Source organism: Sarcophilus harrisii, chromosome 4 (assembly GCF_902635505.1).
Source record: "Sarcophilus harrisii chromosome 4, mSarHar1.11, whole genome shotgun sequence".
NCBI classification, from domain to species: domain Eukaryota; kingdom Metazoa; phylum Chordata; class Mammalia; order Dasyuromorphia; family Dasyuridae; genus Sarcophilus; species Sarcophilus harrisii.
This window is the reverse complement of record NC_045429.1, coordinates 459,168,875-459,196,780: the sequence shown is the minus strand read 5'-3', so window position 1 is coordinate 459,196,780 and position 27,906 is coordinate 459,168,875. Positions and strand designations below refer to the sequence as shown.

Sequence of the window (27,906 nt, the reverse complement as noted above, 5' to 3'; positions counted from 1 at the left end):
GCCTGTCTTCCCCTGATTAGTGGTGCTCACTCTCATTTCCGCTGCCTCTTATTCAGCTGATTTATTTAAAGGTATGTCAGCACAGGGCTGAAATGAAGCACTGAGCCTCCGTCTCTGCTCCTTGCTGACGCTCAATAATTCATTTTTAGCTCATTAGCTAACGGGGATCAGAGCAGTGGTCCTTCAGGAGATTGGAACAGGAGAGGTGATCTACTGCTGACAACTCTGCTCTTGGACTGGCCTTCCTCTGGGAACGCAGGAAGGCTCCAGCAAGACAAGCTGTGATCCCGAAGTCAAATTGGGCCATGAGGCAACAATTATAGTATGTGTGTGGAGGCACAATTTCCAGAGTGAAGCGGATTCAGCAGAGACACAGACACAGAGACAAGAGACTGAGACTGGGACTTTGGTATGACCTACACGTGGAAAAGTTGAAGGAACAGGATTAGAAGCCTGGGTATTGTAGAGAGCACCTGAAGTCAGAAAGACCTGAATTCAAATGCTACCTCTGACACCCTGGACAACTCATGTAAACTCTGTCTGCCTCAGTTTCCTTACTTGTAAAATGGAGAAAATAATAGCGGTTTTGTTGTAGAGATCAAATGAGATAATAATGGTAAAGTGTTGAGCACAGTACCTGGCACATACATACTATATAGATACTAGCTATTATTATCACCATCATTTTTATTATTACTAAAAATTAAGGGAGCCCATGCGAGAGAATATCCTCAGGCCAGAAATCTCTAGGAACGCTGTTGACAAAAGAGAAGCGAAAGTTTGGGAAGTAGAGTGAGGTAGACAGGACTTTGGTTGGGACGTGGCAGACTAGAGATTCTGGTAGAGACAGACAGATAGACAGAGCGTGTATCCTGGGTGGGTCTCCATCAGGGGCCACCACATTTCAGTGCGAAGCTGCTCCATCCAGGCAGGGGCTGCCCCCTTCTAAATGGCAGTGCTGGGCTTGGAGTCATGAAGACAGGAGTTTGAATTCTGCCTCAGACACTGAAGCACAGGGTGATGCTGGGCCCATCCCAGACCTTTGGGTCTCAGCTTCCTCATCTATTAAATCATTAAATGATGCATTGGAAGGCATCATGATTCAGTGAGAAGTGTTCAGGTCTGTGATCCTTCTGAGAAGCATCCTTCAAAACAAATATATTGAAAGAAAGAAGAGAGGAAAGGAGAGAAAAGGAAAAAGGAAAGGAAAGGAAAGGAAAAAGGAAAGAAGGAATTAACTCAGCCTCCAATTATGTGATTTTTTTTTTTACCCAATTTTTTGTTTATACACCAAAATTCTCAGGGTGGTGAAATTTCTTCTTCCTTAGAGCTCTGTTCCCAAGGCCTAGAGCATAGTTTTTGAACTGGAAGATATCATGGACTTCATATAATTCAACTCCCTCATTTTGCAGATGAGGAAACTGAGGCCGGAGAGAGTAGGTAGAAGGAAGGGCGCTTAAGGTCCTTAGAGTTCATCATCTGAGTCCTGTCCAAGCAGGGGCCTCCCGACTTAGATGGAAGCTCCTCCCACCTCCTGGAAGCCCCATAGTTCTACTTAACCCTCTGCCCCTACCCCCGTCCCTCGGAAAATGAGGAGAACATGGCTGAATGGTGAATAAAGGAGAAGTGTTGATTTAGGGCTTGGATTTCCTCCGAGCAGCCCCTCATGGTTACCTTGGACATAAAGGATGCCACAGCTTGTGTGCAAAGCCCTGGGCGGGATATTGTTGCCAGGCCAAGAGGACAAAGGAGGGATGGATGCACACGGGATCCTTCTTTGTAAACTTCTGGGCTGGAAAGATGCTGCTCAGAAAGGATGTTTTCAGACCAGGAGTCTCCAGCTAAAGGAACCTTGCAGGTCCTCTCGTGTCCGGCCCAGAGAAAAGAAGGGAGCTGCCTTTCGGTCATGGAAGGAGACTCTTAGTGGCGAATGAAGGGCTAGAGGAGAAATCCAGAGATCTGCAGGCAGAGTAGTGGGCTTGGACTTGGGAAAACAGGATTCAAATCCTGCTTCAGACACTTAGTAGATGTCACTCTAGGCCAGACACTTACTCTTTCTGTGCCTCAGTCTCCTCGTGTGAAATGAGGTGATTGGAGTCTCTGATCCTAGAATCCGGAGCCGGGGGAGCCCACATCTCACTGTCCTGCAGCCTGAGAGACAGAGATTTATTGAGGTCACACACGCAGGAGAAAGGACCTTTTACCAAGATGCTCCTGGTGCGGTCATAGGCCCGGGCTGGACCAGGGGCGGGGTCCCTGGCTCTCCGGAGCCCCCGCTAGCAGGTCCCTCTATTTCCCAGAGTGGGACACGGGTCCCAGAGAAGGGGCTCGATTCCACCCCTGTGGACGAGCCCACTCCCCACCAGCCTTCCAAGCAATCGAGAGAGCGCGTTCCCAAGCCAGGTGCAGGAAGTTGAGCTGCCCCCTTAACCACGCGGGTGGGCCGTTGCTGCTCGGCGTTGGGTGGGTCATGGACTGAAGGGAAGGGAAGAGCTGAGCACCAATGGCCACATTTAAAACGCATTAAGAGTTCATGTTCGCTGTGGACATATTGATGTATGGAAAGAGAGGAGCAGTGCTATGTAATTATAATTGCTCTCTTGCTAAGGGATTTTGAAATATAAAGGGAAAATTCCATCACTGCAGCGAGTGTTATAACCCCTGTGATAAGTTCTGGCTTTATCACTTGTGATGATTTTGCAATAACTATTAAAAAGCAACTGGAAGGATATTAAATTGTTCAGGGAAACGATGCCCACGGAGAAAGACGGATGGTTCTGGGCGCCAAGCGGCCCGGGTCAATCCCCCTTCTCTGCTCCGTCGGTCAGTTTCCCCTCTGCTCCTTTCCTCCAGATCCCGGGGGGGGGGGGCTTTGCCGTTGTCCGTGCTGGGGGCGCTTCAGGCGGGCTCTGGGGGCTGCTGGGCCTGAAATGGAGACTCCCCCAAAAGCAGACTTTGGGGGTTCGGCCCCTCTCCCCCCACCTTCGCCCCCCTACACACACACGGGATGTCGTCTCCCTCTCCTTGCCATTGTCTCTCTTGTTCAGTGGGAATTTTGACCCGGCTCCATCTGTGCGAGGGATAATGAGGGATGTCCTGCTCAGCTACAGGGAAATGCTTGTCCTAGAAATCTGGGGATGAAAGGCCTCTGAGGGGTGACTCCGAGGTCACTCCACTTGGACCAGGAAGTGATGCAAAACTAATCCACATTTACTGGGGAAGAATCTGTTTGCCTAAGTATTTAAAAACAGATTAGGTCTAACCTGACACTAGATTACCAGGAATAATGTCAACAGGGTTGAAAGGTGTAAACAGTCCTTTCTTTGGGGACTCCGGCAGAAAATGGCCCGGGAAATGAGTTTTCTTCCTAGAGCGGCTTCCTTGGGGGGCTCGGCCAAGCGCGCTCATCACCATGTGGTGGTCCCGGGTCTGAGGGCAGAGAGCCCGGGGTTTAACCTGAGCCCTCCCAGTTCTGGGGGAAGCCGGGCCGCTGTTCCTTAAATAGAAGGATTCTTTTTTTCCTTCTTCGTCATCACGGCGAAGCAGTTGTCGGAATCCCTAATTGCCGGGGGTGGGGGTGCCGGCTTCCGAGACTGTTCCGATGGGTTTGCGATTTGAAGGGCAACTTGAAAAGGCCAGCCCCGCTCTTTGAAAAATGCTGACATTCTTTGTCTAGAGAGTGATACTGTCGAGTTCCTGCTCAGAAGTGCGGGCTTTTCTGTTTGAAGTCAGGCTCGCTTCCCTGCCCCCTCCTTTGAGGAACCAAAATGAGCAGAATTACTCAGTGGAGAATGGAAAGTGTGATGCCCCACGAGAGGGGGGGGTGACCAGCTCCGCCGCTTCCTCCGGGGGTGACCCCACAGGAAAGGCAGCAGCTTCTCTCGGCCCCGTTTCTCCAGCGGGCAAAAGAGACAGGCCAGAGAAGCTACAAGGTTTCTTCTAGTCCTAAAGGTGTGATCCAAAGCAATCCTGTGGTCTTTATGTTTTCTAAATGGTCAGACAGCTGTCAGGGCTCCAGTCTTTATTTTCCCCTTTTCCAAAGCACAGACCAGGGGACCAAGCGTCTACACTCAAACAAACAGCCAGCACATAGTCCCTCTGCCCTTAGCTCAGGGGACCAAATGTCTACACTCAAACAGCCAGCACATAGTCCCTCTGCCCTAGGGTCCAAGTGTCTACACACAAATATCCACATGGGAATGACTTTGAAGATTATCTGAGAACCCAAGCGTCATAAATTTAAAGCTAGACAAGATGCTAACAGTCCCCTAGTACCCCTCCCTCCCTTATCTCCTCATTTTCAAACAAAGAAACTGGACCTTGAGGGAGAAAACTGACAAGAGACGGGGAGACTTTTATAGACTTTACAATTCAGGAAACTGAGGACCAGACACCCAATATCACACAGCCACCAAGTGGGCAGGCCGATTTTCGAACCCGGGTCCTTTGGCTCTTAGCCTCTTTGTGCCATGCTGTGCTGTTCTCCTGGGCACCCTCCTGGGCACTGCTCTGTCTCCTCCTCCCCCAGCCCCAGGATAGAATGCTCTCTTCCCGAGGACAAAGACTGATCACTGCTTTTATTCCTGGTTCAGATTGAGCCGAATTGTATACCATAGGTGCTTAATGTGCTTCCTGAACAGGACTGAGAGAATTTGATATAAGCTTATTCTCCACAGACACAAAGTCTTTCCCCCAAATTTCTACCTGGAAACTTTAATCCTGACTTGGAGCATCCTTGCCACCTCCAGAACTATGGTGTGGGGTCCCCAGATAGGCAGCCACAAATGTTGGGGATTCGGGGAGCCTGCCTGAAACCTTCTGGGGTCTCACCCAGCCCACTTAGTGCAGAGAGGGATGGAGCAAAGCCTGCCAACTTTCCTGGCCACAGCCTCCCTCGCTTGCCCCGGGAAGGACACACGGAGTTGGACGGGATGAGAAACTGTTTCCCCGGGTGGAGAGTCTAACGGGCAGCATGGATTAGGAAGCCGGTATCTTGGAAGGTGCTTTGTTTCCTTCTTTATTAGAGTGTAAGCTTCCGGAGGGCAGGGACCCTCTTTTGTATATCGGTCCCCCGCATGTAGCACATGAACAGGTGCTCAATAACTGCTTTTTTTTTCTTTTTTAAACGAACTTGATGAACATTAACAGACATTAGGAATCAATTTCCTTGTCCTGGGCAGCTTCCATGTGAGGAACGTCCTTCTCCCAGTACAAGCTGGTACCTTCTTACTGGTTTTGGAAGCCTTGCCTGGAGCAGTGAGAGGGAAAGGGACCCAGCACCCGAATCCCCCTGGGATTTATTTTCTACCTTTTTATTTTCATGTGCAAAGAAGAACAGAAAAAGAGGCCAGGATTTTTTTTTCAGTCAGTTGATAAAAAGTTATTAAATATCTTTCTATTCCAAGGGATAGAAAGGTAAAAGACAGTTGTTAATATCAAGAATCTCACAAGTGATTTGCTTATTGGCTGCATTAATATAAATATAATACACAGATTTATCAAGGTTCTATCCTGGTATACTCTGGTCTCATCAGACCTGACCTACAATATTCAGCTTAGTTCTCGGAACCACTTCCAAGGGAGAACATTACCAAACGGGACTGAGCATGTGCATGATGAGGACATTTGTCCTCCTGAGAGTCCCAGAGTTTTGCACTCACTCATTAATATAAAAACAAAAGAAATGCTCCTTCTGCTGTTTAATGTTCCGCCTTCCTCCACGCTCCTGGGTGGGAGGGGGCTTTCTTAGCCTTCTCTTGCGTTTGCTAACCTAGAATCCGGTGTCTCACCAACTGCTCTTCCAGGGAAGAAAAGGAGCGATGGATACGAGCTAAGTATGAGCAGAAGCTCTTCCTGGCTCCTCTGCCATGCATGGAACTCTCTCTGGGCCAGCACCTGCTGAGGGCCACAGCAGACGAGGACTTGAGGACTGTCATCCTGCTCCTGGCCCACGGCTCACGGGAGGAGGTGAATGAGACCTGCGGGGAGGGTGATGGACGCACGGCTCTCCACCTGGCCTGTCGGCAGGGGAATGTGGTCCTGGTACAGCTCTTGATCTGGGTAAGTTTCCGGCTTGAGGGGGAGCAGGAATCGAGCCACTTGGCTGGTCTTTCCTCCCAGCATGGGATGGGGGGGAGGAAGCCAGAGGAGCTCAGGAAATGTTCTGGACTCTGTCCTTGCTTCTCCTCGCGCTGATCCACCTGTGACTTGGAGAGGGTCACTTCCACCTCTGGGCCATGAGTCTCCTCCTCTGCCAGACTCAGAGTAGGGCCTTCTAGAGAAATAAAAGGTGAGTGTGTGAACTGGAAGGGATCTTTGAAATTGTCTAAGTCTGAGCTTCACTCCAAGGAGGTTATATATAGAAAACATCCCAATGTCACAAATGGCAGAATAGGGAATAAAACCCTGATCTTCAGATTTTTTTCCATTATCTATTAGAGTCCAAAAATAAACATTTATTAAGAACCTAAGAAAATTATGAAAAAAATAAAATTGGTGGGTTGGACGAGTTGATCTAAGATTCTTTGCAGATGTAAATCAGGGATTTCATGCAATGTGCCCAAAGTCCTGCTATTTCCATTCTTTCACTGCCAGTCACCTGCCATAGGGAACGTTAGTGTATGCCTAAATTAACAAGGTGTCCTTTGATATTGATCACACAAATAACATTATCCCCATTTTACAGATGGGGAACAAATTCAGTGAGTGACTCCCCCAGGATTCACAACTGATCATAGTTGAAAATAGAATTCAAACCCAGCTCTTTCCACTGGTCCATCCAGCATTCACGGGCACCATTCTGGTAGGGAAATGGGGATCCCGTTGCTCTGGCTTCGCTCTGCTCGGGGCCCTCCCCACCCACCAGCTCGCCCAGCCAATCCTCCTCCTCCCCCCACTTTCACATACGCACATCATTCATTCATCTCACCATCACACTGTTTTACACCGACAACGACAGCGCAACAGCCCGTGCCCTCCACGAGCTTACGTTCGGCCCAAGGTCAGGGGCCTGACATGGACACAAATGACTTGTCTGTGCATGTTGCAGTCTCTCTAGCAGAATGTAAGGACCTTGAGGTCAGGGTTATTTTTTCTGTAGTTCTTTGTGTCTCCAGCGCCTGGCATAGAGCTTTTTGCCAAAAGATTCCAATCTGGCCCAACCCAACCCAATCCACTCCAATAAGCATCTTTTATTTATCATTTTTATTTGTTTAGATGCTTATTGGAGTGAACTGGGTTGGGTTGGGCCAGATTGGGATCTTTTGGCAAAAATATCCCTCTGACCTTAAAATGGCGAGTGCGCAAGAATCCAGAAGAAAAGAAGTGGCTCCAATGAGGCGTCCCATAGGTAAACATCCCAAAGCTGGGAGCCTCTTTGCAAGCCATTTTCTGAAAACTTGATCTTTCTCAGACTTAAATCTTTCCATGCTTCACTTCAGGTCAAAGATCCCACCCAGATCAGAGGCTAGTTTTTTGATGCTTCTAAGAAAAAAATTCCCTTCCACCTTTTTGCCTTATACAAATTTTATACAATATAAATTTACAAAAACAATTGTACACAAATACAAATTTTAAAAAGAAACCCTTGAATAGCAAATTCACTTCTCCAGGATCCAAGTTTTCCCTCCTCATTCCTAGAATGCAGAAATTACAAATGGTAGCAAGTAAGCCCCCAATCCGTTTTTCCTGAGGCACCTGCTTTATTTCTGATTCATGTTCGCTTAAGGAAGAGCCTTGGAAGAAAATCCATCTTGATGCATTGGCCAAAAATACTGCTCGGATGGGAAACATATCTGTCCACTCTTCTGAGGCACCGAGCAGTGTCTCTGGCTGGATTCCCCCAGTGGGACGCCAAGCAGAAATTACCCAGCTTGTTTCTTCTTCGTGCTTGGAGGTGTCCCATAACATTCAGCTTTAATAAGTGTGCAGAGCCCCGTGGAAGGTGCTAGAGACTGAAATGTCCCCGTTTCCAGGATGTGAGGAAAGGTCACCAATCTCCACAGTAGGAAAGGTCAGAGAGGCACAAAGTGGCCTGGAAGAACCTGGGGAGCCTCACATATGGGCCGGATGATACTTGTCATTGTTGTTGGGGGATTCTCTCCCAATCATAAGGTCATAGAGTTAGAATAGAATTGGCCTTGGAATTCATTTCAAATGCCCCCCAAGATATAGATGAGGAAACTGAGTCAGGAAAATGTTAAATTATTAAATTGTCAAGGATCATAGATTTGGAGCTGAAAGGGATGTTGGAGGTCATCCTATCTGACCTCATTTTACAGAAAAGGAAATTGAGGACCAGGGAGGTAAGTGTCTGGTAAGACAGAACCCAAGTCTTAGTATTTCTTGTACCTCAAGCCTTCTGCTTTATCTACTAAACTACCAGACTTCTCTGGTTCCAGAGGCGCTCACCCTTCCAAATCTGAATCTCATAATAACAATGACAATAAAAGGATTTATATAACACGTACAGATATCATTTCATTTGACCCTCATAACAGTCCTGTGAAATCCCATTTTACAGATGAAGAAGCCGAGGCAGACAGAAGTTAGGTGGCTTGCCCTTGATCACACAGCTAGTAACTTTAGGAGACAAGATTTGAATTTGGGTTTCCTGACTTGGAGATCAGCCACCACCAACAGCAGAGTTCCATGGTCTGGGGTTCAGATCCCACCTCTGACCCACAAGCTCTATTTGGCCTTGATGAGGTCATCTGCCCCTCGTTGTTCCAGGTGCCAGTCTGCGTTTGACCAGGGAGTTTCCTAAGTTTTTCCCTGTAACCACCACCACCCACCAGAAAATTCACATTTCTAAAAAAAGAGTAAATTAAGTTGAGATGACAAGTCAGAAATTATTATGGAAATTGATGAGCCAAAGCTCTCATTGCACAGCGATCTGATTTGCTTTTGTGTTTTTCAGCTACATAAAGAAATTGAAAGAATGTGTAGGGAGGTGGTCCAACTGTCCGGGGCCTGAGCCTAGGGGGTGTGGTATTTCCCAATGCATTTCCCCCTTAATTTCATATTCAACTCCACACACACCGGTGAAACACTCACTTAAAAACAGCCTTCGCATAGAAAGACCAAGATGTAGCAAGTATTTATTAGGCACCTATTCTGTTCCAGACTCTGTACTAATGCTGGGGATCCAAAGCCTCTGCAAAAATAGTCCTGCCCTCAAGGAGCTTCTAATTGAATGAGGAACGTTCCCTTTCTCTGAAGTTTTCTCCTCCCCTCAAAGCTGAAAATGTTTTCTCCCTGGCATTTATGCAGGAATAATCCCTGCCTTCAAGGAGTTGATTACGGAGTGAAGAGCTTTCTGTGCACTAATCCCCGAAGTTTTCTCTTCTCCTCAAGGCTGAAAGTGTTTTCTCCCTGGCGTTTCTGCAAAAATAATCCCTGGCCTCAAGCAGCTTATAATGGAAGCTTTCAATGCACTTATCTCTGAAGTTTTCTCATCCCCTGGGTGCAGAAAGTGTTTTCTCCCTTGTATTTACACTCCTTCTCTCAGCCAGAGTTTCTTCCTCTGGGAAATGTGGGAACTGAATTAGAATTAGCCTGACCCTGAGGTTCTTTGTAGCTCCAGATCCAGTGTAGGAAGAAGGGTGTGGGGTTAATGTATGTGTCTGTCTGTCTGTCCTGGATCTCTTAAGAAGAACTCCAGTGAAGCCTTTGAAACCTCTCTCAGAATACTTCTTTTAAATGCATAAAATGAAATATATAAAGAATTACAAAAAGAAACCGTACTGATCAGAATGTGGTGGGGGTTTGGGGGTTTTTGTTTTTTTTTGGGGGGGGGATTGTTGTTGTTGTTATTTTTGCTTTTTTTTTCTTAATGTTTGCCCTGGTTCAGCCCCATGAGTGAAGGGACAAGTTCCTCCACCCCCGCCCGCCCGCCCCCTGAGTGCTCTAAAACGGGCTCTCTTCTCCCCGCAGTATGGCGTGGATGTCATGGCCCGAGACGCCCATGGAAACACGGCTCTGGCCTACGCGCGGCAAGCCCCGAGCCAGGAGTGCATTGACATTCTCCTGCAGTACGGCTGTCCCGACGAGCGCTTCGTCCTCATGGCCACCCCGAACCTGTCCCGGAAAAACAACAACCGGAACAACAGCAGCGGCCGGATGCCCACCATCCTCTGAGTTGTGAGTGCGGCTCTGCCGGCACCCCAAAATCAGCAGCCCTCCTTGTACCCTTCCTCCTCCAAATTACAGCCTGTGAGTGTCATGAGGTCCCGTCCCCCCTCGCCATCCTAGCCCACCCCACTCCCCCCAAATCAGAAATCTGGACAAACAGGAGGAGAATAGAGGCGGAAGAGGAGGAGGGAAGAGGACCGCAGAAGGAACGATCCTCCTTAAAGATCTTAATGATGAACACAGAAAGAGGGAGGAAAAAAAAACCAGCCTGGCCCCGGTCCCTTTGATCATGCTTAACACGCGGCATGGGACCGAGCATTTTACGGGTTGTCCGCAGACTGTCTCGGCAAGTGATGGGGACGAGGGCGGGGGCGGGAGGGAGGCAGGGAGAAGGAAGGAGGGAGGAAGAGGAGGCAGAAGAGAGAAGGCACGGTAACTTTCCTTAACTGCCAGTTAAGCACATCAGTACTTTTCCCCGCTCCCAAACGGAACCCCTGGATTTCATTCTCTTTGCCGAGGAGCTTGACGACATAAATCAGAAGCAAGCACAGAGTTTGTCAGGTTTGAAGCTCCTATGATGGTGTGTGTCAAATCAGTTGTAGCTAATCTGTCCAGGGAGAATACTGGCTTCATTACACTTGTATAGTTGAGCTCTTCCAATATTACCGCTGTTTAATAGGACATGATTAGTCATCACGGAGAAAAAAGCATATTAGCTGAGAAGGTAGTTACTCGGCACGCATCGGTGATTGCCTGGATGTGATTGCAATATTCTTCCGAGCATCATATTATCTCAGACATGTTCTTCGGAGCCCTTGGAGTCCTCCTTTCTAAATTCACTGTCATAATTTAGGATCTGTTTAATTTTTCAGCCCAAAGAGAGAAAAGCAGTTGCCGAGTAGTATTTGACTGCAGTCTCCTTGGTGTTAACAACAAAATGGGAAAAAATAAATAAAAGTAACGATGAGATCCAGAAAGGAAATCGCCAACCCTGCTAACAATCACATTTCAAGTACGTTTAGTCAACTCAATAAATGAGTCCACAGCAATTTTTTTTTCTTTCCAGCCGAGAGAGAGATTTTTTTTTCCTGTCCTTTGGCCAAGGTGGGTGTGTCAAATGCAGGGGTCCCTCTCATGCTGTGTTGCCTAAGTTATACAGATTTTTGTATTGTGTCTTTAGATGAGTGTAAAATCTATTTGAATAAAAAAAAAAGTTCACAAAGATGCATTGATTTTTGTACAGATGGATGGCACCTCCACTGATTTGGAAATTGACCTACATGTGAACACATCGTGGGGCAACTTGAGGGGATGGGAGGGTTACGGGTCATCGACACAGAAAGGGCCCCAACGGCAGCCACTTCCCATCTATTTTTGTATATTCTCAAAGAACGTTTTGCAATGATAGGCTAGCCCGTTTTATTTATTTTTTAAAAGGTGATGCTGAACCTTGTTAGGAAGCAAAGGGGAAGGGTGGGCGGTTTTCAGCCGGGGAAACAATTTAGATGTAATAGTTTTGCCGATGGAGACAAAGGGCTGGGTCTTAAGGGAAGAGCAGATTTATCTCCTAAAACCCAAATGCTTCGGAGAGGGAGCCCGTGAATGACATCTCCTCTCATCTCCCACTCTGGCTGATCTCAGGAGGGGGAAACAGACCTGCCCCAACTGAACACTCCTTCCCGGGCACATGGCAAAACAAACGGGATTGTTTCTGAGGTGGAGGAGTAGGGATCCCGGAGAGGCCCTTGGGAGTAGAGAGGTGGAGAGAGGGGTCTGGAACCGTGAAGGGGGAAATCTGGCCTGAATTAGAAAGTGCTGGATGGCGTTTCCGATCCCATCCTACCAAATAATTCCAGAAACTCCGTTTCCAGTTTTGTACATGTGTCATCTATGTTTCCTTGGGAGGTTTTTTAAATTTTTGCTTTTGCTTTAATTTTATCTTCTCCTTTCCTTTAAAAAAAAAAAAAAAGGAAAGGGAAAAAAAAAGATTGAGCAAAATATTAAGCACTGAGTAGAATATAAATCAGTCTCTTCTCTGAATTAAACCTCTGAAATGTCAGTGTTGGGAGAAGCAGGAAGGGGGTCCCCAGGGTGAGAATGATCCCCAGATTTCCTGCCTCCCCTTTAGTGTTGGAGATGCACACTCCACTCCTGCATGCCTGCTTTTGTCTGTCCCTCTCTCTCTCTCCCCGTCCCTTCTGCCCCCTCCTTTCTTTCTCCCTCTGTCCACCTCCCACCGTGGAAGCCCATCAGTCTCAGTTCCATCTCCCGAGAGCAGGAAGTACATTGCCCCTGCTCCTGCTCCTCTTAACTCATTGTTGGTGCTCCAGGAGGAAGTCCGCTCTCCTGAGCCTAAGTTTTGGCAACAAGAGGTTTCAAAAGAAGGAGGGGGTGCTAAGTGGGGGTCTTGTTTGTGAGTCTGCTTTTATGCTGTTAGAAAAAAAAAAAAAAAACAGAAGCTCCTTCCTTATTCCCAAAGCCCAGCCTCCCATTTGAATGTTTTACTAACACAAAGAAAATAAAAAACTTAAGGAGAGAGGCCTGTCCTAGAGATTGCACTTGGTAGGGGGCAAAGGATAAAGTGTAAAATATTTCTTTCCATGGCTGTTTTGAGCTCTGTAGGAACTGGTGGATGAGACAGAACAGTTTAGGTGGGGGATTTTGAGTTTGTTTTGTTTTAATAAAAGCGACTAAAAAGGAACAAGCAAAGATTGGAAGGATGATGGAGAATATGACAAGGGGAGAGAAGAAGAAAGAATCAGGAGGCAAAAAGCTAATGATGCCGTCGTCCCCCACAGAAGGACAATTGCTGCAATTTTATATCCAAGCAAACCTTCCTTTCTTCCTTCCCTCATCAGTCGCATCATTTGGCTGAACGGTTGCTAAAATGGATGAGTGTTTATTGCAGATCTAGTCAGGTCCAGAAAAAAAGTAAAGGCAGGCTAGAAAAAGGATTGACTTCTAAGAGATCTGCTACCGAGAGAGACCTCGCTGCCTTTGTTTCAGTGGCCGGGTCCCCTTGATTGAAGAGGATCTCAGATCTCAGGATGTACAGCTCCCCCCCCCCTTCCCCTTTCCCTACCTTGCCCTGCTGCTCCCAGAAATGAGCAGCAGCCCTGGAAGAGGAGTGGAGTGTGAATTAATGAATCTCCTGCCCTATGAGCAGAGCAATAAGTTCACAGCAACATTTACGTATTCCAGAAGGGTGTGGCAATATATACCACCGGCCCATTGCTAGAGATTATTGGTCTTGGAGGTGACGGTGAGAGCAAGTGTAATGAGCTCTGGCCGGTGCAAAATTCATTCCTGGCTCCTAAGTAGTTTGGTAATTTGTTACGTTATATTGCACAGAGAGAGTGTGTGAGATGGATCTGGAAGTTGGGGGGAGGGAGGATTGGTTTGTTTTGTTTTTCCCTGGGCCTTGGGGATGCTGGCTGACCAAAACAAAAGAGAGAAAGAGAGAGGGAGGGGTTAGCATTTTCTTTACAAAGGTTGACATTCAGGGAAAGTTCCAAGGGGCCCCCACCATTCTCATTCACCCACCTCTTTGGGCAGCATGAAAGGGAAAAGCAGAAAACTTGGATTCTTGTCTAGGAAGGATGAATGGCCCGGATGAAAGTTAGACCCACTAAACATTAAGGATGAAGGGAAAGCCTTTGCTGAGGAGGAAAGAATCACCCGGTCATAGAACTGGAGTTAGAAGATGCAGCTCAGTTCAGTGGCATTTTACAGATGAGAAAAGTGAGGTTGGGAGAGCTTAGGCAGAATCAGAGGCAGAACTTGAACCCAGCTGCAGAGGGCGTGATTTTTCTACAGTTCCCCACTGCCCTCATTGTTATAATCCATGGGAAGAAAAATGGTTCCCCCAATAAGTCTGAGTCTGTCTCTCCCTTCTGCTCTCAGCCCCTCTCTCACTGGCTTTCTCTAGAGTCCAGCTTCCCTGTTCTGTACACACACACCCCAAGCATCTTATGAACAGATGAAAAAATACATTTTTAAAGCAGAAGGAAATGCCCATAGAGATGCATGGCACACCTGAGTCTGGCCGGTTAATTTGTATAATACGACCTTATATTTCCACAACCCCTTTGTCAGTCTTCCCCCTTGCCAACTCTCACCTCTCAGAGGTTATACTTTGAAAAAAAGGGAGGTTAAGATCCCTGGATGAAAATTACCATCAACTTTTCTAACATGTCCCATGCCCTTCCTTTTCTGTGATGCACAAAGCCCCTTGGGGCTACCCAGGCAGAGGATGACTTTTAACACCCCTTATTTTAGAAGGGAAGGGTTTGGACACCACGCCATGGCTTTGGGCCTTTAAGGTACTAAATTATATGACTTTGTAGCCCAGGATGCATGATTTGCATGTTGTGTTAAGAGAAAAGAGAGAACATGGGGACTGAGAGGAGATGGGACTGATATTAAATATGCTCTACCAAGGAAAAATACATGGATCTTGGTTTCCATCTCTGGTCAGGGCACTGGGCAAACCACAACTCTCAGATCTTTATGTCCACGTCTCCCAAACAAGTGGGTTAAACTAAGCAAGATGTGCTCCTAGTATCCAATAGCTAAGATAAGGGACCAAACCTTGTTTTGTTCATCCCTGTTTCTGGAAGGAAAAATAAATCACTGATGAGCCAAATTGTGTAGCTTGAAAAGAAAATGGTTTTCTTCCATGGAGACTCGAGTATTCTTTAGAGATAGGGAATGATGATCTTTTCCTTCATCATTTTGGGACCCCCAGTGCTCTTCATGCAGATAGACTCTTTTCCAGCTCCAAGAGGGATTAGACTATGGCTGAGTCCCAGAGGGAAAACTGGGGACAATGAATGGAAATTGTAAAGGGGAACATAGCATTTTGCCACGAGGGGAAATGTCCTAATACTTAAAGTTGTCACGAGCAAAATGGAAGGACCAGGCAGAGATGGGAGTGGGAATGGGAATGGTCATGCAGAGGCTACACAAGCCACCTGCTCAGGATGCTATTGAGAATTGGCAGGTGATGAGGGTCCTACCCAACTTTGCAAATAATGGGTTTTTTTTTCGTTTTAGGTCAGATATAGAGGTAATTTAACCTTGGGCTATTTCTTTTGATCAAAAATAAAACCTTTTTTTAAACCAAGAACTCTTGACTTGAAAAATAGTTGGGGGATTTCAGCAATAGTCTCTCTGTGTCCCTATATCGTGCATGTTCCTCTATGTGTAAATGCAAAGAGGAAGCGTGAAAGGCCAAATCTCAGGTCATTTCTTCTGCATCTTCAGTTAAAATATAAGCCCCTTGAGGGCAGAAGCTGATTTTTTCCTTTGTTTTTCTAAAACTTAGCAGGGTAGGTGGCACATAGCACACAATAGGTCTTTTAATAAAAGTTTATTTAGTGGTACTTCACCAAACACACCAGCTCTGTGTAGGGCACTGTCCTAGGTGCTGAGTGAGACCTAAAGCCTTTTGTCTTCACAAAGTTCATAGAAGAAATCTTTGGACAATTTTTTTTTTTTTTGCTATGAGATTACAGATCTGAAATTGGAAGGGATGTGAGAGATCATTTAGTTCTACTTCAGTCCCACTTCCCAGATGAGTTTCCTGAGGCAGAGAGATGTCAGCAGAAAAGCCTGGACTGAAAGCAAAGGCTTTTGATCCCAAATTCAGAGCTCTATCCAATGGGCAACACTACCCACAATATAGTGCTTAGAAACAACGGAGCTTTATGTTTAAAACAACACTTTACAATCCAAAATTTCATTTGATGCTCCCCAAACTCAATAACACAAGAGTACATATTATAGTTCACATTTTCCCCTATGAAAATGAATGGGCTTGTCCAAGTGATGGAGTCAGATCTTCTGACTTTGAGGTCAATGCTCCTTCTGCTCTACCTGCACTCAAGCGCTCTCCAAAACAGATTCAAATGCCCTCGGCAAGCACTCTTCTAGCAAATGGAATGGAAAGTCCAGAAGGATGGGACTGTTGGGCTTTTTAGGCCTAACAGCTAGCTCAGTGCTTGGTATACAGTAGATGCTTGATAAATGCTTTGAGGGTAGTTGAATAGGATGGCATTGATCACAGGAAGCCAGTCTCTTAACTCAGATTTCAAGGGAAGGTCTTTCATTTTTCTTGCCAGACAGATATTATTTAGACTTGGATAGAAAGCTAAAAAAAAATCCTTTTGAAATCTGTCCTTAAAAATAAAAAAAGAAAAAGAAATCAAGCTAATCACAGGAAATTCTGCTATGATGGCACTTATCAAATGAAGGAATCCTGATTTTGGTTGAAGACAATTTCCGATCTTACTGTCCCTTGTATATAGAAATCTTCAGAAATAGCATTTGGCCCACAGAGCGTTAGCCATTCCCAAGTGACATCCGGGCCGCTCTTGGGCTGCCTGCCTCCCTTCCAACGTTCCCAGAAGTGTCACTTTTATATCACATGCATCCTTGGGATACATTTGAGAAATAAGAAGAATTACAATAAGTCAATAGGGAGAAACAGGCTAGAAATATTATTTCCCATGCATTGCTCATGCAAATATTCAGTTGTTTCCTGTGGTCACGAACTATTATGAGTGCAGAGGGATATTGAAGGAAGGCCCTTGGAAAAGGAATAGTGTGGATTATTCACTAGAGTCCATCAATAAGTACAAATATTTTAATATCAATAGAAGAACACTAAAAAGATGCTACATGAAACTGTGAACTTCTTACATTTTGAGTTTGGGGGTGTGTATTAATATATAAAGTAGCAACACAATTGCCCTGTTTGTGTCCTTCTACATAAAGTAATCTTTTCCTCAAAGATTTGGAAAAATGTCCCCAGTGCTTGCTCCTAGTTGTTAAAGGCATGTGCAAGTTGATTATCTTTCATGACCATTGATGGGATCCTTCCCTAAGTCACAGAGAACCCCTAGCAATTCTCTGTGAAAAATGAGCACTCCCTGCAAGGTCAACTAATGGGTCAAGGTCAGTCAGGGCATTCCCCTCCTTGGCCCGGTTCTCCAGTTGAGAGGCACTGAGTCCTGCAAAGGAAAGGAATCCCTATTCCATGGGCATTGATCCCACTGGTAGAGGTAGGAAGCATTGGGATGGAGGTGAGGGAGGGGTCCCGATTGGCTTTGGAAGGGATGCTCGGGATATTCTTCCCTTAGTACAGACAGGCAGTGTGTGTGTTTTAGGGAGCCACCCACCCATTCCATCCCAGTGGTCCCTATCCAGCAGTACATTGCTTTCCCTTTGGGCGCTTGACTCTCTTTCCGGGGGCTCACCCCCCGCTGCCTTCTCATAGCCCTCCCTAGTGATCCAACCCCCCCCCCTTTACTTCTCATCTTGTCAGCAGGGGGCTGGGGAACATTGTGAAAGGTCTCTCTCAGGCCTGGTACAGGGCAGATGTTAACGCACGGTTATTGTTTTTTGTTGTTGTCGTTTCTGTAAATAGCAATGTACAAATGATGAAAAAAGCAGTGTGGAATTAATGAAGAGATGAGCTTTTGGGTTGTTTTTATATTACCTCATTCAGCAAGTTTGTTTTACAATGATGATTCAACAACGCTTAATTTATATTGTTTGTACTGTAATTAAAACCATTGACAGACATTTCACCTTGCTTGTTATTTCATACAATCTTGATTTGATTAAATATGCCAGTTTGTATTATGTTTTTCTCCCTCCCATGGGATTTCTTTGTGTGTGTCAGCTGTACAGTATTCTGAATGAAAAATGAAAAAAAGAAAGAAAAGGTGTAAAGTACTGCCTAGGGAGAATGAGAGAGAGGCTGCTATATTGTACAGGTCTCTAATAAAGAAAAAAAAAAAACAAGTATGTCACAAGCCTCTGTGGATGTCTTTGGGTATCAGTGGGTTGAGGTTGGGTTTGGGTCTTTACAATTGGTTTGGTTTCCATTCTCCAGGGGGGAAAGGAGCAGGGTTTACAGCTAATATAATACCCCATCATGCAATTCTAACAATGGCCCCCGCAAGAAACCAATTGGTTAGTTTTGGCTGAATCAGGTACATCTCCAGGCCGATCTGATGCTAAATCCACTCAATAATGGGTTTTTGTCACTTTCTCTTCTTTGAAAGAAGACTCAAATCTAGATGAATCCTGGTGGAGGGGAAGAGTTATCGCAGTGTCCCTAGACTATCTGACACTTCACAAGACTTCTTTTTCAAAGGATCCATGATCTCAAAGATATGAACACTTCGGCCACCAGTAGATGCACCCCTTCAGTGGTTGTGAATTAGATATAGCTCTTGTCCGGGGTCTTCCATCAGTGCTCTACAAAAGAACCATCAAATGCTTTCTTCGGGAACTTTAGTCCTTGGCTGCCAGTGCACTCATAGGATAATTAATGCAACCAATCGCTCCTTTCCCTTTTGATGATACATTTCCTAAGTGACAAACCAGAAAAGGATGCTTGGAAAGTTCGGATTCCTCTCCCATTAGAGTCCTCAGAAGAGTCAGAGGGAGCATTTATTGGGATATGAGAAGAGGAATTCTTTTCAGCTATGTATTGGGCTACATGACGCCTGAGGTTCCTTCCATCACTCAAATTCTGGGATCCCTTAGCAGTGTCAATAATAGAGTCTTAAAGTTGGGCTGTCTCTTAGAAACAATCATAAGGGGCCTCAGAGGTATGATATCCCACTCTTCACCTTACAGATGGAGAAACTGAGGCTCAAAGTAACAAAGTGATGAAATTACTTTCTGAAAACCCAAATAACTGGTGACAGAGAATAGAAGCCAAGCTTTGTGATCCTCAGTTCTGTGTGCTTTCCACTTGCAACGTGATGCAAATGAAAATGGTTATAGATTTAAGGGTCACTCTCATGGAAGTCTTTATTCCTTTATGATCCCAAGTAAGAAAAGATTTGAAAATGGAGGGTATAGGTGCAAATGAGAGATTTAGCTCTAAGCGGCATGACCTAGATGGGCCTCAGTTTCCTCATTTGTAAAATGAGGAATTTGAACTAGAATTTCTAAGGTACATCCAGCTCTCCATCTATGATCATCCATAGGGAGTATATTCCAAGGTTTTCTTTCAGTATCTCCTGCAGAGTGACCTCCATGTCATGAAGAAGCACCAAAAGAAGGCTGGAGGGTAAAGGATGGGAATAAAAGGCGTTTCTGGTGTTGCTGAATAAATGAGAATTTGTGATGATTCACTGAGACCATACAGAACATTAAACCTGCGTATCTAGGCAGACGTGTACCTAAACCCACATTAGAGGCTCCCCTAGGAGATATTTCAAGCCTTAGAAGTATTCACCAAAGGGGCAGCTAAGTGCACAGAGCCCCAGTCCTAGAGTCAGAAGGATCCGAGTTCAAATCTGAATTCAGGTCATTTATTACCTGTGTGACCCTGAGCAAATCCACTTAGCCCTGATTGCCTGCCCCGCTCCCTGAAAAGCACCGAAGTCCATTCAATACACACTGTCAGACTTGTGCTGGACCTTCAAGAAACATGAGATGGGCTCTCAAAATACTCTCAAAGGGCTCAGAACTTAAAAGAAGGGAAAAGATGTGAACATATCTGAAAGAGAAGGGGCCAAGAGCTTAAAAGAAAACATACTGAGGATTTTGAGAAGCAAGAGATCATTCCTGGTAAAGGAATGGGCTTCAGAAAAGTTTCATGCACTGATTGGTTTTAGACTTTGAAAAATGGGGAGGATTTCAGTGGGCAAAGATGGGGAGGGGAATGACAGAAGGAACAGCCTAAACAAAAGCATGGAGGAGGGAAAACAAAGAATACATCATAGAAGTGGTGAGTGGTCCAGTTTTGCTGGAGCCAAATATAGGAAGTTAGAAAAGATGGGCGAAAATTAGAAAGAGACAACTTTAGCCTAAGTAAAGAAAAACTTTGGGAAGATGAGAACTTTGTCAAAGAGACCTGAGCAGCCTCCAGAGTTAGGGGGTTCCTCCCTTACCAGTCCTCAAGCAGAGGCTTCTGAACAACTTCTTGTTGGAGGGGTCCTTGTTGAGGATCCTGGGCACATAAGAAAGGTCCCCCCTAATTCTGACATTTGGGGTCCATGGGATGGTAGGCCCCAAGTCCTGAGGGGTTCCCAGCCCTCTACTCTGTACATCCAAACAGATGAGGTGAGGGATGGGTTGAAGTCCAATTAGTAGGTGAGGTCATCGGTTATAATGCGATTTCAATAAGCCAGGTGAGAATTTAATGGGATCTGAACTGGAGTGTAATAATCAGGAACAGAAAGGAGAAACAGATGTGAGAGGCTAGCCCATTTAAAGAAACACAGGTGTTGGGAATGGATTCGATGGGCAGGTGGAGAGGAGGAGAGTGCAGAAGAAGAAAGATGGGGAGAGTGGAAGAATTGTGGATGTGGAGACTGAAGACCTGAGTTCAAATTTCAGCTCTGAATTTAAGAATCTACTTTCACTTATGAGATCTTAGGTAAGTCCCTATAACCTCACTGTACCTCAGTTTCCTTATCATCAGTAAAATGATAAAAATGATAATAATGGGGGATTTTACTAGACCAAGTCTAAGATATCTTCCAAAGCTTAATCTATGAGCTAGAGGTTGAAGGTGACTGAGGATTGGGGCAGGGGTGACTGACACCCATATTTAGGAGGCAAAATGTGGCCCTAAACTTTTTAGAGTGTAGATATTTTTCAATTTTGTCTTTGCAAAGCCAGTACCTAGGACAGCACCAGACACATTAGTAGGTCCTTAATAAATGCTGGTTGTTGATTGCCTTACTCGAGATATGATTTTTGACTAGGGCTACCTGTCCTAGAACTGTGGTACGTTGAGATTTAGACGACATCCTTGTTGTTTGGGTGCTTAAAGGGACAGGAATAAATCTAGAGATCTACTTAAATGTGTATCGGGGGTGAACAAAGGCATAAGGCAGACAGAAGCTTGGAATAAAGTGGACAACTGAATGTTATTGTGTACTTGAAGGTGCATGTAAGGGTTTCGTGGTATGCTCTCTATACCCTTGGACTTGGCTTCTAAAAGGGGACTAAATATGGACTAGAAACAAATGAATATAAAGGAGTTTAGATGGAAAGGGGGAAAGAGCTCTGTCAAGAGAGACTCAGTTTCCTGGAGAAAGGCTCATGCAGCTCTGCATCCCTGGAACCCCTGGGACAGCAGGACAGACACACATATAGGAGTGTGAATCGTTAGAGCAGTGGAGGATTCAAACCAAAGACCTAGTCCAAGCAGCAAGAGGAATCAAGGATGCACAAGCGTACAATCTCGATAACAAAGCCCTGATCTCAGCCTTCACTAATGCTCTGTGGACTGTAGAGGTCTAGGGGAGGACAGTGGGTTATCTAATGATCCTGAGTTCTAGGGCAAGGGAGATGGAGTTATGACTAGAACAGCTGTGGAGTCTCCTGGGAGGTGGCCCCTTCAAAAAGCTGCTGTTATTTGACTCTCTAACAACTCCACATTCCTTCTCCTTTAAGAGCTTCTTTCCCCCTCCCCTACCCCCCAGAGTAAGTTCCTTGGGGAAGATGGAAGCCCACTGGGAAGGGAAAGGTAATTGTCTTGACAGAGTTATGGGCCTGAGGGGCCTATAAATATTCAAGAGCACTCTCCTTTCATCTCCACTTCTTGGTAGAAGCCTTTTACATGTTTGTGGGGTTAAATAAAATTTGTCCTCGAGTCAACTTCTTGTTAATCCGAGTGTTTGTGAGAACTCCACACTTTTCTTTTTTCCTGGCTTTTTTTTTCCTTAACAGTTTTACTTTTCCTAAAATCTAGATGTCAACTAAATCTTCGTGTTCCCAGAAGAGATCTTAGGTAACAAAGAGTCATTTCGTGAAAAGCCTCCCGGATCAGAGCTATGCTTCTTGTCCTTGGGCTACATCTGGGGGCTGGTTTTTCCATTCTAGAAAGGCTTTTAGTGAATAGGTGCAGCCCCATGCTGAATTTCTGTCATCTGAAGATCTAAGAATGGAAGTTGCAGATTAGTCTTGGGGGTCACTGATTCTTTGGTTTGCAGCCATTCTCACTGAATTATGGAAAGGCTTTGATGTGTGGTGGAGATGGAAATATCCAAGCTAACAAAATCATGGATTCTTGAAGTTTTAAAATGAGATCCTGAAACATTCTCATAGTCTCAGCGCTTGAAGTAGCTTGAGTAAGGCTATTTTGCAATATTTGTCATATCTTGTCATCAAACCCAACATGAAATTACAGATCCCTATTTGATATTGTGGAGTCAAAAAAAGCCCACATTATCCCTATGGAATAGCCCCCTAAAACTTGCTTTCCCTGGGGGTGTGTTTGTGTAAAACCCATTTCTGATGATGTTTACTCTTCTACGGGAGCTCCTTGATCCTTCTTATCTATTTCAAAGAGTGAACTTTTTTACTCAAAGGACAACACGGTGGTATATAGTGGATAAAGAACAATGCCTGGAATCAGGAAGATATGAGTTCAAATCCTACCTTAGGCAAATCACTTAATCTCCCCCAGCCTCAGTTTCCCCATATGTAAAATGTGGATAGTATTAATACCTACTTCCCAGAATTTGTACAAATCATATGAGATAATATACTTAAAGCAGTGGTTCTCAAACTTTTGTTTTCAGTACCTTTATCCTATTAAAAATGATTGAGGATCTCTCCAAAGCGTTTTTGTTTATCTGGATTATATTTATAGACATTTATCATATTGGAAATAAAAATTATTTTTGAATTTGTAACCCCTCTAAAAGGGTTTCAGAGATCCCCAGGATTCTCTAGACCATACTTTGAAAACCACTGACTTAAAGTATCTTAAAGACCATAAAGCACTATATCAATGTTACTGGGGGGCAGCTAGTTGGCACAATGGAGAGAGTTCTGGAGTCAGGAGGATCTGAGTTCAAATCTCAGTCACTAACTTTGTAACCCTGGTCAAGTCACTTCACCTTGCTTGCCTCAGTTTCCTCATCCGTAAAACAAATGGGAGAAGGATATGGAAAACCACTCCAGTGTCTTTGCCCAGAAAATCCCCAAATACGGTTATAAAGAATAAAATGTGAAAGTGACTAAAAAACAATAACAATCATCAAAAAAACTACTGTTTATTGTTATAATGGATGAGTTATATGGTACCTTCTTTTTCACCTTTCTGTGTGACTCATTGATATTTCTGCTCCTCACAGTTAATACATTGCCTCTCTCAGGAGATATAGTTTTTCTTTAGCTAAGATGCTTTCACCACCTTCATTATTCTCTCAGTAGTGCCCACTCAGCGATCTGTTTTATTTGTTCCCTGACATCCATATGCACATATAATGATAGATGACCCTCACCTCTGGAAGCCCTCCATTTATCCCCTTCACTTAACTTTCTTGGGTCACTCACGCCTTATGCTCTTCTCCATCTTCCCTCGGAAGAGAGAGGAGCCCTCCATGGAGTATCTGCCCCTTCTCTGCTTCCTCTCACCAGCCCCAGATACCGTGCTTTGCTGCCCTATGTCAGATTTATGACCCCCTTCTTCCATCCATCTCATTTGGACTTACCAGCCAGAAGATTAGTCACTTGGCCATTCAGTTTTACTTGCCTTCCTTTGCTACAAGGGAAGGGCATTGGATTCAATTCAACTCAACAAACATTTCATAAGCTCTGATACAGGCACTAGGCTGAGCACTGGGAAGAGAAACTAGAACAGAAACTAGACTTGTGACTTCCTGGTCAAAGGAACTTCAGGAAACATCCTCTACAATTTAGGTTGGAACCTTCTCTGCAACACGTGGTCTTAAAGAGTCACCTAGAACTCTGAAAAGTTGTGACTTACCCAGAGAATATAAAGGTGAATAGGACCTAAGAGTCTTATAGCATTGCAGGGAGGAGGAGGAGAGATGTGCTACCTTGTAGAGGGGCTAAATCCAAAATATCTACAAAGTAAATATCAAGTAATTTGTATAGAATATGGGGAGGAGAATGGTAACAACAGGGAACGTGAAGAGAGGATCTGGTACTCCAGGGATTCGGAAATATAGGTGAAAGGAGAAGAGAGTATTCCAGATATTGAGGATACTCAAGATAAAGACATAGAATTGAGAGAAACACGGATGGGAAATATCAAGGAAAAAACTTTGGTTAGAGACTGCAAGAAGAGGAGTGATTCTCATTAGCAAGTAATGGAAGCTAGAGCCTAATAGTGATGGCTTGAAATGCCAAACAAAGGAGTTTGTAGTTTCCCTAGAGATAGATTGGGAGCCAATGATTGTTCTTGAGCAGATGAATAACATGATGATTCCCTAATGGTATGAAGAAGAAAAGGGACTAAATTAACAGGAAAATCTCCCCCCCCCCAACACTATAATACTTATTAAACATTTGTTAACTTATTAACAATTAACTTATTAATTGTTATTAATTTATAACACATTAAAAATAAAGGGTCTTCCATATCTCACACCATAAACCAAAAGAAAGTTAAATTGGGTACATGATTTACACATATAGGGTGATCCCATAAGCAAATTTAGAGAACAAAGAAAAGTTTACTTGTCAGATCTATGGAGAAGGAAAGAATTTAGGACTAAACGAGATAGAGGGCATTACAATGTGTAAAATGGACAACTTTTATTCTATTAAATTCTATTTTTGTAAATTCTATTAAATTTAAAAGTTTTTATACAAATAAAACCAAATGCATCCAAAATCAGAAGAAAAAGGTAAAAGTCCATTCCCCCATAAGTTGTAACAATGACATGATATAGGTTATACATGTACAATCATATTAAACCTACTTCCACACTAGTCATGTTGTGAAAGAAGAATCAGGACAAAAGGGAAAAATCCTGAGAAAGAAAAAAAACAGCAAAAAGTTGAAAACAGTATGCTTTGATCTGCATTCAGACTCCATAATTCTTTCTCTGGATATGAATAGTGTTTTCCATCATGAGTCTTTTGAAATTGTCTTAGACCATTATACTACTGAGAAGAGCAAAGTCTGTCAAAGTGGATCATCGCACAATATTGTTGTTACTATGTACAGTGTTCTGCTTCTGCTCTCTGCAGTCACATCTGTCCATGTGAGCCTTTCCAGGTTTTTCTGGAATCCACCTGTTCATCATTTTTATAGACAATACTATTCCATTATATTCATATATTACTATTTGTTCAGCCACTCCCCAATTGATGGAATCCCTTGAATTTCCAAATTTTTGTTCCCACCAAGAGAACTGCTAGAAATGTTTTTGGACATTGGGTCCTTTCCCCTTTTTTGATCTGAGTCAGATTTAGAAGAATGAAAGTCATTGCCCAGTTGCTAAATGATCAAAGGATATGAACAGGAAATTTTCAGATGAAAAGAAATCAAAGCTATCTATGGTCAGATGGAGAGAAATGTTCTAAATCAGTATTGATTAGAGAAGTGCACATTAAAATAACTCTGGGGTATCACCTCACACCTATCAGATTGGCTAAAATGACAAAAAAATAATAATAAATGGTTTGTGGGGATGTGGGAAAACTGGGAAACCAATGCACTCTTGCTAAAGTTGTGAATTAATTCATCCATTTCCATCCATCTCTGTTGCTCTGGAGAGCAATTTGGGACTATGCCCAAAGGGCTATCAAACTAGATATACCCTATGACTCAAGAAGTACCATTACTAGGTCTGTATCTTTTTAAAGGGAAGAAAACCTACTTGTACAAAAATATTTAAAACAGTTCTTTTTGTGTTGGCTAAGAATACAAAATTGAGTGGATGCCTATCAACTGGAAAATCCCTAAACAAGTTGTACTATGTGATTATATTGGAATATTATTGTGTCATAAGAAACAAAAAGCAGAATTTCAGAAAAAAAAACAGGAAAGACTTACATAAACTGATGCAAAATAAAGTAAGCAGAAACAGAGCATTGTATCCAGTAACAGCAATATTGTATGTAACAACACTATTGTATGATGAAGAACTCTGAATGACTTAATTATTCTCAGAGCCATGTAAGGGTGAAGGAATCCAGAAAATTTTCCACTCAACTCCACGTTATGAAGAACTGTCTTGGAGCAACTCGAGGCAAGAAAGTAGGCAATGAGATAATCAGTATGTAGTGTTTTTAATAAGGACTGTATGTGAGAGAGAAAGAGAGATGGAGATGGAGATGAGATGAGCAAAAGAAGGAGAAAGAGATAAAAAGATAGAGAATGGGAGAAAGAGTTAAAGAGAGGGTAAAGAAGAAAAGAGATGAAAGAAAGAAGAGAGAGAGAGAAAAGAAAAAAGAGAGGGAGATAGTTTTGATGGTGCAAAATAGTGGTTTTTTAATTAACATAACTCATGTTCACCAGCATCATTCAGGAAAATCCCATCCAAGTTTGGCCCACAAGCATCATTTTTGTGCTCCTCTATAATAATTACCTCGTGTTACTTTCTATCTCTTCTAAGTTCACTTCTCTGATTACAATTTGGTTTTCTCCATTCAAGTGTAAGTTCCTTGGAGACAGGAACAGTTTCACTTTTGCCTGTGTATCTCAGCATGGCAGTGGTAAAAGGCATTCGATTGGGAGTCAGAGGATTTGGATTCAAGTCTCTCTTCTCTCAAAATCTGCATAGCTCTGGAGAAGTCATTTAATCTGATCTGTAAACAACAAGAGGACTGGATGGACTTTCAGCTTGAGAAACTTAAGATCAATATCCTTGTGATATAGTGTGTTTCATAAAAGCTGAGTGATTATTAATAATAATATGTCAACAGTTGTGATCTAATAATATTAAATCCTATTATTTAGCAATGAGTCACACAAAATCCAGGAGGGCAGGGGTTATTTCCTTTTTCTCTTTTTATGCCCCAGTGTCTAGCACAATGCTTGGCATGTAGTGGATACTTGACAAATGCTGATTGATTCGTTGATAATATATGTACATGGCTCTCCTTCCATCGAATGTAAACTTCTTGATGTCAGGGGCTGTTTTATGTTTATGTTTCTATGCCCAGCACTTGTCATAGTGTTCATCACATAATAGGTACTTAATTAACCCATACAAAATGGATTGAATTGAACATTTTCTCATCTATAAAATTAAGGAATTGGACTGAACCCCGGAATGGCCACTGAGCTCCCTTCCAGCTCTACACTGATGATAGATAGAAGAGGAGAAATGAACTTAGAAGAGATAGAAAATAAAGACAAGACCATTATTTTTGGAGAGCCCAAAAATGATGTTTCTTGGCCAAACTTGGATGAGGTCTTCCTGAATGGTACGGGAGAACATGAGTTACCTCACAACCTTGACATGGGACTTGTAGGGAGATGCTGACGTATGTTTGGATGGGATCTCATCTAAGCAGAATTCTCTCTGTGCATATAAAAATGTAGCCGAAAAGAAATCTTCTCCCTGCTTCAACATTTTCCCATTGGGTCATTTTAGTTTACCACAAGGAAAAACCTTTACCAGCCTGTTATGACTCACAACAGCCAATGATTTTACTGGATTCAATGCTTTGCACATCTCACCAGTGGGAACTGTCATAATCCCTTGGAAAGCTTCTAAACCCTCTGAGTTATGACGGAATTGATTAGGCAAATGCTTTTTTTTTCTACTGGGGAACTCGATAAATGTAAAAGTATAACTCCAACCACTCTCCCTCCCCAGAACGTCCCGAGGCCCCACTAAGCAGCCATTTGTCACCACTGCAGTCCAGTAACGCTCCTAATTGGCCAATAAATGTGACCACAATAACTGCACCTGACATACAAAGACATGGTGGGCAATTAAAACTTATTTATTTGCATATGATTTTGACCCATCTACAGCTATGCTCATTTTCAAGATCTGTTTATTTTCCTGAAGCTGAAAGGGGCTT

At 43.9% G+C, this 27,906-nt stretch overlaps 1 protein-coding gene across 9 annotated transcripts in view; it reads left to right on the top strand.

Annotated features, from left to right (window-relative positions):
* Positions 1 to 17,943, top strand: part of AGAP1 (ArfGAP with GTPase domain, ankyrin repeat and PH domain 1) — a 615,139-nt gene extending 597,196 nt beyond the window's left edge. For all 9 annotated transcript variants that reach the window (XM_031968800.1, XM_031968799.1, XM_031968801.1 and 6 more), the window contains 2 exons: positions 5,805 to 6,060; positions 9,934 to 17,943. In XM_031968800.1, coding sequence (XP_031824660.1) covers positions 5,805 to 6,060; positions 9,934 to 10,137 — 460 coding nt within the window. In that variant the 3' untranslated portion in view covers positions 10,138 to 17,943. The remainder of the gene's footprint in view (positions 1 to 5,804; positions 6,061 to 9,933) is intronic.
* The last annotated feature ends 9,963 nt before the right edge of the window (positions 17,944 to 27,906 follow it).